Source organism: Canis aureus, chromosome 36 (assembly GCF_053574225.1).
Source record: "Canis aureus isolate CA01 chromosome 36, VMU_Caureus_v.1.0, whole genome shotgun sequence".
NCBI classification, from domain to species: Eukaryota; Metazoa; Chordata; class Mammalia; order Carnivora; family Canidae; genus Canis; species Canis aureus.
The window spans coordinates 17135144-17147686 of NC_135646.1; the positions used below are offsets into that span (position 1 = coordinate 17135144).

The window sequence follows — 12543 nt, forward strand, 5'->3', positions numbered from 1 at the left end:
GCTGGGAGAGATAAACTTGTTTTCTATAAGCCACTCAGTCTATGGTGGTCTGCTAATGCAGCCCGAACAGACTAAGACACTTTCCTTCCTATATTACTGCCATCAGATCCCTAACTAACAAGACTCCTCACCTCTGGCAACCATACTCTTCATCTCTGGCCACCCCCGATAACTGACTCTATCCATCCTCAAGCCAGAGGTGAATAAAGGAAGTTCCCCAAAGAGGCAGGAGAACAGAATAAAGATAAAAAGTAACTTCCTTAGGACACTCTAGGGCAAATAAAAACTGGTACAAGATTTAGGTCTTTTCCATGTCCTGGGATTGCTTCAAATCTCATGAGCCCTAACCCAGTTCTAATGCAATAGGATGAGTGGACTAGGAGATAAGATGTTTGAGTGTTACATCTCACTTTTACTGAGCACCTAATATAGGCCAGTCCTTGGTCAAATATTTTATATATGCTCTCTCATTTTTTCTCACAATGACCCTATGAAAGAAATACCACTCTCCACTATTTAAGAGATATAGAAGTAGAGACTCAAAGAGAAAAAGTGATTTGTCAAGGTTATGGGCATGGCTAGGTGTCCTTGTCTCGGAGTCAGATGTAGATGTTGTGCTATGTTTCTTCTAAAATCAGAGTTCTAGAGATGCTTAGAGACGCTACAATTATTAATGACAATAATTATTTAATGAGTTTCTTCTTTGGATAGCCATTGTGCTAAATTCATTATGTGTACTAGACAATTTAATCTTTACAGCAATCCTATACATGGGGGACTGTTGCCCTCATTAAGAAACAAGAATTCAGCCTCCATGTCACATTTTCTTTTTTACAAGTCACATTTCTAAAGTAGATTTGAGCTAGGACTGGAATACACTGAAGGCCATGTTTCCAACTTTTTTGCTAGTGATTCTTACTTTTATGGACTCTTAGACTCCTTTGAGAATCTAATAAAGGCTACAGATTCTCACCTCTTAAAAACAAATATTCACACCACAGTTTCTCCCCAGCTGCACATTTGGAGCAGACAATTATTTGTAACGTGGGCAGTCATATACTTTGTAGAATGTTCCATGTACCCGCTGAAGTATATCCATGATTTCCAGGGGTCTAGTGACCTTGTATTTTAGCACCTGTTGTGGTCAATGATGCCTGGGTACTACTATCATTACCATGATTACCTGTGACACTGCATGGCTTAATCCACCTCTTTGGACCAATTCTTTGTAAGGCCCCTTTACCTCTAAAGTTCTCACAAACACAGAGGGGAGAGTAAGAAAGCATAAGCGAAGACCTGGCCTCTGCAAGACATGAAACAAGCATGAGGGAGAGGGCTGGCTTTCTCGGGAGGAGCTGGCTAGAGCCCAAGGCCAGTCCGCATTAGGCCAGGGTGTTGAGAGGATTAATCATGAGCAGATGTCGGCTCCTGCCTCTGCATGTTTCTAATGGGGCCCTCAGTAAAGCCTCCTGGGATATTATCAACACCCGGAGCCCAAACCCCAAAGCCTGACTTCAGACGGCAGAGCAGGATTTCCCTGGAGTGGGCTGGGACTCCAAGCAAGATGACACCTGATTGAGGGAAAGGATTGTCCTGAACAAATCCTTCACAAGACCTAAAATCATTCCATGACAACATCTGCCTACCATATTTCTGAAAAAAAAAAAAAAAAAAAAATCCAAGCTCAAAAAGAACTGCATTCCACATTGAAATCATTTGACTTCGTTGAAAAACAACAGCAGTGAAAGGAAAAGAAAAAAAATCAAGATTTTAAGGTATAATTTTTAAAATCAAGAAAGTTGATAAGACCAGAAGCATGTAAGTTCTTGTCCTGAAGAATATCTACCTACATTAATCAACATTTTACATCATCTGTCCCAATGCAATTTCAACCAACATGAACAGGACCAATTCTCCCCAAGTAAGAGTTTTATTTTCCAAGGACAAGAAATTGTATTCTGGGGTATACACTGTGGAGACATAGTCCATATTTCTCCTTCTGTCCAAAATGTCCTTTGCATTCCTGCTCTTCCACTGAATGTTTATCTATCCTTCAGAACAAGGCTCAGCAACTGCCTTCCATTCATAGATTTCTTCATAGGCAGAATTAATTGCTCCATCATCTCAACAATTAGGATCTTTAATGCTCATATACCACATCTTTATCATACTAGAGTTGTTTATATTTTTAACTTCTTATGTCACCAGCTTCTTAGACTATGGAATGAATTGCTTTGAATTCCCTATCTCCAAGCTACTGTATATTGCAAACTTACTATAGATGTTCAAGAAGTTCAGGCTAAAATGAAGTCACTTGAAAAATCTTTCATTTGGGTGTTCTGGACCTGGGGTAAGTTTCATCCACAATGAACAAATGGTTTATAGACAAAATGTGACTATGAGAGATACATGAGCCCAGGCAGGCCTGAATATGCCAGCACATGTTCGCAGAACCTTCAGACTTCTAAAAGCTTGATTCCTTTCTGTGTACTGGCCCACTTCCTCAACTACTGTTAAATTTAAATTTACTCATTTAATTCAGTATTGTTTTAAAAACTTCACTCCATTTTGATGTGGCGAACTGGTAAAGTCTTAGCAACATACCATTTACTCTGTATTTGTGGTATTTGAAAGTGTTTTTGCCAAAGATAACTGAAGAATATTATTTAGAGCATCAGAATATATATAATCAAAAGCATCCTAATACTTTCAAAATGTATTATGATTCTTTCATTTTAAACTCCCTCTGGAAAAAAATGTAGGGCATAAATATCTCCCAATTATAGGCTCTACTCTAGTCATTCCCGACCGAGTCTTAGAATTCCTCAGCAAAAAAGCTTGAGAAGCACCAACAGAGTTATCACAAATATTCACTGGCCTACTAATGCCGTAATAGCATTTTGTGCTTATCTGACACTTCTGCTTCCTGTCATTTCAGCTCCCTCTCCATATATTCCTATCTCCTTCCTGATTTTCTGTTTCTGGTTTACGTTGGCCTAGGAAACTGGATAAAAAAAGCTTATTAAGGCATATGTTGTTTTATAGGAGTTAAGGAGATTGTGTCATGAGTGCCTAACCAGAGGCCTTTTCAACTTAAAATCATCTTATTTAATTAACATAAAAAGAATTATACTCTGGTTTGTGCTAAAATTGCTTAAAGTCTGGTCACTGGAAAAATGGGTCCAAAGCAAAGTGCCAAGAACAAAGCTTGGACCATGTTATGAATATACATATATATGTGAATATATATATGAATAAATATATGTGATAAGTATTGTAAATACATAATAAATATATATGAGTATAAATTAATTCTTTCTATATATATAGAACATATATCTATTCTATAAATACCCATAATAAAGTGAATATGGCTTTACAGGTGAAAGGTACCTTTTCAGAGTCAAAGTATCATCATAGTATAACAACTTTTCAGATTGTAATTTCCTTTTTGATTAAGGCTACCAATTCTTACAATTTCTTTCAGCTCACAGAGACAATCATGGAGTCCAAAATACACTTCAATATGATGTAGGTTTCCAAAATTATACCTGGCATGGTATGGATTATTTGAATTTCCATGTATGAAAAAAAAAATGAATTTCCATGTATGAAATAAAAATGTGTAAGTGATAAAGATCAGCTAGAAAAGCAACGACTGATGCTGGTATTGCAAGATTTTAAAAAATAATGTTACAGTTCATCTTTATAAAATAGTTGCAACTGGAGAAAACCCATTAAATGATGAGCCTGACTATCTGAATTAACATATGCCAACACTTCTGGCTTTCTTAATAAAAGGAAAACAGTTAAAATAATTTACATAACAACTGATAAATATTTTCTCGTGTTTAAGTAAATAATTTCATTTTTTAAGGTAAAATTCTCATTGGATACACAGTGATTATCAGTTTTTCCAGGCAAAGTTCCTGCTTTTAGATGTTCATAAGATGAAAAAAAAAAAAAAAAAGATGTTCATAAGATGTATCATACTTTTTGTGGTCAAGATGAAATGTCAGAGTTTGGCTTCTAACAGTTGAAGACCTACAATGAAGCTACTGACATCCTTGGCCCGTGGAGTCCTTTGGTCAGAGGTAAAAATCTGGAAGACATGACTGCTGGTAACAATTGTTAGAATTTTCCAACAGCAGAAAACATTATCAATTTCAAGAAAAATGGGTGGTTGAAGAAATCATTTAACATTGGAGTTCCTTAAAAGCTGTCCCTTTTATCTTCCCTTGAATTCATTAATTATAGATCAACCACATGATTTATAGATACCAGTAGAAATGGAGTTGGAAATGACTCACTCTGGGAACTCCTACTGGACTCTTGTTGAGGAGCCTGGATACTGTTAACTGTTTGAGATTATGAAGAGACATGAAGGAAGATTTAGGATCAAGCACTGTGTTCCCAGAAATTCTAGAGCTGTGTATACTCACTCTAAAAATTCACATTTTAAAATAGGGAGATTGCTTGTATTAGATATTTTTTATTTTACCTCAAACTAAATAGTGTAGATTGTGAAATTCTGCATTTCTCAGAGGGAGTATTCCAAATTTCTGAAGCACACCAGAATCAAATTACTTAAATTATGTCTATTTCATATTCTGAGTGCATGCATTTGCAATTAGCTATGTCAGGCATTTTTCTTTCATTTAATTTCATCATCATCAAGTAGTATTTATTAAGCACAAACCTGGCTAATTAATTTTCTAGAGAATAACAGCTATTCTTAAATCCATTCTCTCCATTTTAGAGACCTTAAATAATCTGATACATGACATTTTTTTCCTTAGCAAAAATTACCTTAAAATTTTAATTTTTACCTTATTATCTCAAGGTTTCAGTAGGACATATTCTACTCCCAAAGTCTGTATATTCAAATAAAAAATGTCATTCAGAATTAATATAACAGACTCCATGAGATTTTATTCTTACTACAGCATAGTAATATTCTATCTCAATTGTTTAACAATATCACTATTATAGCTATGTTTTTCCTAAAAGTGGTTTTCAAGGTAGAAAACTAAGAGAAATAAGCAGCTTAAGTTATTATAATTAATAGATATAAAAGTGCATTTTCTCTTGAAACATTTCAGTTACTGTAATTAATGAAAATCAAAGCAAAAGAAAACCACTGATCTCAGAATTCAAAATGTTTAGCCAATGAGGATGACAATATTGAAGGTCTTCAAATTGATTGTCAAGACTTTGTGAGTGCTTTATTGGAGGAAAGGAAAAGTTAATTTTTATGTGGGTTTGAGAAAAGGAGAGTATTTTTCTCAAGGTACTTTTTTCTAACTGCAAGAAAAACAATATTCCCTTGCATTTAACAGTAACTACACCACCATATTCACTTTAAATTCCAATCACACAATTGAAATTTTAGAAAAGCATCCTCAAGAACCTCATAATGCCACTTAGTTCTTGTTCATAAGAAGTTAAACCCATAAACTTATATCCAGCATATTCTGGTTCTGGAAGCAATTACACTGTACTCCAGCAGCAAATGTCTAGTAAGGATGACAGAAACTAAAATGAAACTACAAACATGTAATGCCTGTTACTGTTTAAGCAAACTAGCATCAATACTCGTATTTGGCTACTGAGGTCAGTGGTCACTTTGTACACTGAAAAGCATAGCTCAAAGTGAAGCTTTAGAAGGGTCTGCAAAGAACTTCGTGGGCTGACGTGGTCTGAAATGGCAAGTGTGTCCTCACACAAGCAGGGAAGAATTTCTGGGATTTACTTCTTGATATGCAGACTGGAATTGAAATATTAATGAGGGCAGCCTGGGTGGCTCAGCGGTTTAGCGCCACCTTTGGCCCAGCGTGTGATCCTGGAGACCCGGGATGAGGATTGAAGCCTGCTTCTCCCTCTGCCTGTGTCTCTGCCTCTCTCTCTCTCTCTCTCTCTCTCTCTGTCTCTCATGAATAAATAAGTAAAATCTTTAAATAAATAAATAAATAAATAAATAAATAAATATATTGAGATTAAGCATTTGGATAACTATTCAGAGTACAAATATTGTTCAGTTTGCCCCTAGAGTGAGAGGCATTCACTTCCAAGAGGGAATCCTAGAATATCCGAGATGCTTTTATTTCCAAAATAGAGATTTACATCTCCATTAGAAATAACTCAAGACAGGAAATGATAGAAAGCAGTAGCCCAAGAGATAAGTAAAAGGGGAGAGAGAGAGAGAGAGAGAGAGAGAGAGAGAGAGAGAGAGAAAAGAGGCTCTCAATTACAATCACAGTCTCATAGTGGTTCGGGGTTTTGCATCTAGCCTATCTTTGGTTATACCAACAGTAGCCCCAGGAGCAGAGAGCCTACAGAATCCACAGGAGGAATCTGGTCATACTTTTCAAAGTAGTTTAGTGTTCAAGAATCCACCTTCCCCAAAGGGAAAAACACCTTGAGAACCAATTAGTGGTATGAAGGGCCAGGAGAAAGAGATCGTGCTCTTTTGTTGATTTTGTTGATTCTACGTAAAAACCTAGGGCCAGATACTAAAGTGGATGTTCCCCATGCTTATCTCCCCTTTGCCCCAGGGACACTGCAGTCTGTTACATTTGCATCTTCTGAACAGGGACAGGAACAAAGTCTCAAAACAATTTTTGTAAGACATAATCCTGAATCACAGAACAGGTGGCAATTTTCTGAAGAGTAACAGTAGATTATTGGCACAGCAGCAGCAGAAGAGAAAGATACTTTCTTCCTCTCTCTCTTTTTCTGGTTAATCAGATTTCCTGTGAGCTAAGCTTAGTTTCCTACACGGCAAAAAAGTAAACAAGACAAATGGACACTAACATTCACAATAAGGCTGAATTCATGATTGATGCCTCTTACTGTTTAAGATCAGCTATAAATATGCTGTCCAGTGGTTTTTAGTGGTGTGATTGTCTGACTCAGCAAACCAGTGTCAGGAAAGAAATTTACATAAATGGAAAGTGAAATCTTTCTTCAAGAAATAGGACTGTTAGAAACTGCTTAGGTAAGGAGATGTTCACTTACACAAACATGGATATACATATTAAACCTGTTCTCCAATATCTGCTTGAGCTTAAGTTATTGCCCATAAAAAAACTAAGATGTTTGCTTTTAATTTCCAAAAAATCATTTCAGTTCCAATTTTATTTGGAATAAATTCTGCAAACAGAACTGTCATTAAATATAAGAAGAATAATATCAATCTGGTATCCACAAACATGACCAAGACTCATCCTTAAACATAGCACATGCTTAGATGGCTTGGCTAAGGATGACAAGCATGATACCAGACAACTCCAGGGTAACAGTCCCTGATCTCTGGGAATATCAATGGATGAGATGAAGGAGGATTCATTGCAGTGCAGTGTGGCTCAGGATCTGAAGTCAGACTGCCTGGGTTCAAATCTTAGTTTAAGCAATTCCTGGCTATGTGACTATAGGAGAGGCACTGGCCGTTATAATCTGCAATTTCCCTCTGATGGAATGACACGATAACAATCCAGTGTAAATGTGAAGAATAAAATTAGAGAATCCACCTAAAGTACTTATCACGGCACCCAGCATACATTAAGCACTAAGCACAATGAAGGCTAATCTCTGCTGTTGTCATTACTACCATTATTTTCCCTTTGCTCCTGGTTCTACATATCTGAGCCAGATTGGAGAGTCTGACAGACTGAACAATTGGCCCCAATTTGCCACCTTTCTCTGTATTCACACCTTTGCCACAGCCTCATCATGGGCAGACTGTGGGGTTTTTTTTCACCCCTTGGCCTTGGATTCACCCACATGACTGCTTTGGTTGAGGCGCACCTGTACACGTGCATGTGTATATGTGTGAGTGGAAAGATTGTGTGCCTAGGATTTAAAAGGTTTCACTCTTTGCTGCTGGCCCTCTGCCACCCCAGAGCATGAGAAAAACATGCTCCAGCTAGTCTGCTGGTCCAGGAGGCAGGTGAGGTACTTGGAGGACACTCATACGTATAGATGTATGGCGTGACAGAGACACAGCAGCCTGAATCACAGCCCCTTGAGCTGTCCTGCAGAGCCGTGAGGGGCATAAAGGTCTACTGATGCATGTTACTGAAATCCTGTCATCAGTTATTATGCAAAAAAAGAAATGAACTGATCCAAAGAGTACATTAGAAAGTTGTCTACCCACAATGAATTTCTTATTTCCCAAGGAAAAAGGCATTAGCTCAGTGTCTAGGTCTGAAACAAACATGGAATGATAAGTGAGAAAAGATAAATGCTTCAACAAAGCCAGGATTCTAGGACCAGAGATGCTCCTGTAAACTCTACATAGGCCTTTTTGGCTTTTGTTTAGTGGGAGTCACATGTGATTAACATCAGGTTAGTTTTAAATGGCTAACATTTGTTGAAAGTTTATCATGGGCACTGTGCTGGGTAATACACATACAGTATCTCTCTTAGTCCTAAGAACACCAGGAGGTAGGGTCTATTAATATTACAAATAAGGAAACTGAGGTATATTGAGGCAAGGAACTTGCCCACATCGACAGCAAGTGAGAGTGGTCTGGGTAGGATTCAAACTCAAGTCACTTGGCATGGCATGACATGATGGTGGTGGGAAGGATGGCTGGTAATAAGCACAAACGTTTTCCTCCCTCTCTAATCACTTTGCTGTTTTAATCTGTGTGTGTGTTAATTTAATCCTTAGGACATTTGAATTAGGTATGACCTATTATGTGCACTCCAGAGATGAAGAAAGGAGAGCACTGCAGGTCACGTTCCTCGCCCACATTCCACATGGCTAGCAATGGTGCGCTAGCTGGAGCACACGGGGATGAAGCTGGATTAGAACCCAGGCAATCTAGTTAACCATTACATTATGTTCATAGCAATGATCACACTGCTCACCCCAATGTAAAAAGGCAGAATCATATTCTCTTTTTTTTCCTGGAAATCTATAAGCTCTTCCAAGTTCAAAGGCAAGCATGCATTCCTAGCTCCATGGCTATCTCCAAGTGCATATAATGTGATCAATGACCTTTAATTTATACTACGATCACTCTCAGGCTCCACTGAGCTTCATTCTTGCAAGAGCAATTTCCTTATTTGCTGCCTTCATGTTGACTTGTTTTTAGTTTTGTTTTTCTGAGTGTATTTTTAGGTTCAACTCTGTCAGGTTACAAATCCAGAGGAATCCTAACAGAGTAATAAAAGGAATGGGAGAAAGAATATTAATCATGATGGCTTTAGAGAACAATGTCCAGGAAATAAAACTGACCACAGAGAGTGTGAACACACACAACTGTTGCTCAGATGTGTTCACGCATACCCTTGCTGCATCTGCAGGAGAACCTCGTGGTCTCAGGTCTTCAGACACTTTCTCCACCCAGTCTCCAACCAAACAGCCACATCTCAAGCACCTTCACACTGACATGCAAACATTAGTCCTACTGACCTTAAAAGCAGCACCTCCGTGGATGATGGATTTGATAAAGATTCCCAAGTCTGTTCCAGATTCTCGAGACTTGTTCCCTTTTAAGCTCACACCAAGACCAGCAGAACCTGAGTCATTCAGGGGGATCTCGAATGTGAGTTGCTCGGTTGTTTCCAAGGAGAGTGCATAGCAGTCAGGTTCTCCTTTCTGTTCATGTGCACATGGAAAGGGTGGAGAGAAGAAAGCAGATTAGCATTTACACCCAGATGGCCAAACACAGATGCAGTTGGCAAGACAGGATGACTGGACCTCTAACAGGCTGGTCTCCTCTTTCTACAAGGGGCTACCACCGTGTCCATGGGTGGTTGAAGAATTCTTGGGAGTCATATTTGCTCATGGTCACCAGAGAGGATCCTTTAGCTAGGTGGAATCATGCCATCCTGTTAATATTTGAAAATTCAGCAGAACAGTCTCAATAACCAAAGAGGCTGGATATTACTTAAGGGATCTTCGATACCAGAAAAGACCTGAGAGATAATGTGATCTTAATGTCTTCATTTTACAGATGAAGAAACAGGGCTTAGTGCAGAAACATGCTAAAATTAGGGGGAAATATTTGGCTTATATAATTGAAAAGAGATGATTTACCATGGAAACAATGTTATTGATCAAGATTGTCAATTGGATACAAGGCACTGAAAAAAAATGTTATCTTATTATTATTTAGGGAAATGTGATTTAACATGAGTATCGTTGAATTAAACTTCGTTTTGTCCAGTTAATGCCTTAGGCTTGCTTCTTCGGTAGTATCACTCACTGGCAATCAGATTTTGAACCTAAATAAAAACGATAAGATTAGACAAATATTTGTGTCCTCTTTGCCAAATGACACCTAGCCACAAGCACAGCTGTTCTCAAAAAAATACAGAGTAACAGAGTACGGAAGCAGCAGGCACACTTAGGGTTCAAGTTTCTAGAGAGAGGCATAAGGTTAATCATATTTGGCCCCTGATATTTTCAAATATACAGCAGCGAGAACAGAAAAGTGCTTTCCACATGATAATCTTTCCAGGTGTCCCTTCTGCATCCCTCTCAAGCTAGCAGAAACATGAAACTCAGCCACAGTGTTTAACTGGAAAATTTGAAAATGAGATAGCCCTAGAAACCTTCAACTCACTGTAGGTCGGTAGTTCCTTCCTCTCTGTAATTATGTCTAGAAACTCTCATCTTAGGGTCACTTTGAGGGACTCTTATGTAAAATTGCATATTTTAAAAATTACTGTGAATGTCTGAATGTCAGTCACCAAATAACAACTGTAAAATCAGAAGTAGCAAAGAACCCATAATTAAAACAGGATTAAGAGGCTGATCATAGTCAGACCCACTGACCTAGTATTTTCAACTCCTACCAAAATAGAGAAAACCAATGTCTACCTTGAAAGAAGTAGTTCCTTCATTTAATTTCATTGTAAATGAAGTTAGCTATAAAATTTTTGACAATAGGTGGTTTTAACGAAATGAAACTTTTTTGCTTGATTTAATAAACCCATTACTAGTTAGTTCTTTTAAGTAACTCATTATATTATTATCTAAGAAACATCCCATTATTTGATTCAAATTAGCTGTCTTTTTTTTCTGTGGGAATGCCTTAGTTAAATATGAAATGTAAATTGTTAGCCTTCATCTTTGTCTTCCAGAATGTCCTATTTAGAATCCGTAACATTTGATAATCATTTATGTTTCCAGGTCTCTCTGGGGTTTGGTTAATTTTAGTCTAATAAAGTTCCACTGAATTAAAGAACAAATTAAAGAACAGCTGTTCTTCCTAGAAGTTTGTGAACACCATTTTAGAGAAAGACTAGAAGCTTCACTGGCTTTTTTATCTACCAGAGACAAAATGACACAAGGGCAAATTTTGCTTGAGTAATATCTTCAGACCACTTTATTCTGTAATGAAATCCAATTTCTTTGGCAACTATGTTTAATTAAGATTGACAATCACTATTTGTACCAACACCTTTCATTTATTACATGTGTGGTAAAAACAAAATAGAAACGAAGTGATGTTATGGCTATCTTTTCATTTATGTGTATGTGTTATTTTATTTTTTTAAGTTTTTATTTTAATTCCAGTTAATGTACAGTGATATATTAATTTCAAGGGAACAGTGTAGTGATTCAACACTTCCATACAACATCCAGTGCTCATCATAACAAGTGCTCTCCTTAATCCCCGTCATCTATTTCACACATTCCCACACTCACCTCCCCCCACCCCCGCCCAGTAACCATCAGTTTTTTCTGTATAGTTAAGAGTCTGTTTCTTGGTTTGTCCCTCTCTCTCTCTGTTTCCTTTTCCCTTTGCTCATTTGTTTTCTTAGATTCTATTTATGAGTGAAATCATTTGGCATTTGTCTTTCTCTGACTTATTTCACTTAGCATAATACCCTCTAGCTCCATTTAAGTCATTGCAAATGGCAAGACTTCTTTCTTTTTTGTGCCTAATATTCCATTGTACATATGTACTATATCTTCTTCAACCATTCAGCAGTCGTTGGACATTTGGGCTGTTTCTACGATTTGGCTACTGTAGATAAAGCTGCTATAAACATTTATCCCTTTGAATTAGTATTTTCTAATTCTTTGGGTAAATCCCTAGTAGTATAATTGCTGGATCATAGTGTAGTTCTATTTTTAACTTTGTAAGGAACCTCCATACTATTTTCCAGAGTGGCTGCATCAGTTTGCATTCCTACCAACAGTGCAAGAGGGTTCCTCTTTTAAGTCCCTGATACTTTACAGCCAGAAATAGAAAAACAAAAACAATCTAGTGGCTTACAATGGTTTTAAGTGCTTTACACATATTAATACTCTTCATAACAACTCTATGAAGAATATTATCATGCCCATTTAAAAGATAAGGAGACTGAAATGCACAGAAGGGAAGTACCATGCTTACACTCCATAAGACTTGACAGTGTTGGACCTTTGTGAGGTCCAGGCAGTGTGGTACCTGTGTCAGACTCTTAACTGCTATGCTATGTCTCAACCTCTGTGAACCACTATGACTTGGTCTAGACACAAGAAATTCCAAGACCAAGTCCCACAATGATAGTAAGACATCATGCAATTTCACATTCTCT

The 12543-nt window shown here is 37.5% G+C and overlaps 1 protein-coding gene across 5 annotated transcripts in view; it reads right to left on the reverse strand.

Annotated features, from left to right (window-relative positions):
- The window catches only part of PARD3B (par-3 family cell polarity regulator beta), a 979753-nt gene that overhangs the window by 403126 nt on the left and 564084 nt on the right, over window positions 1-12543 (reverse strand). For all 5 annotated transcript variants that reach the window (XM_077885333.1, XM_077885331.1, XM_077885334.1 and 2 more), the window contains exon 11: window positions 9422-9607. In XM_077885333.1, the coding sequence (XP_077741459.1) occupies window positions 9422-9607 (186 nt within the window). The remainder of the gene's footprint in view (window positions 1-9421; window positions 9608-12543) is intronic.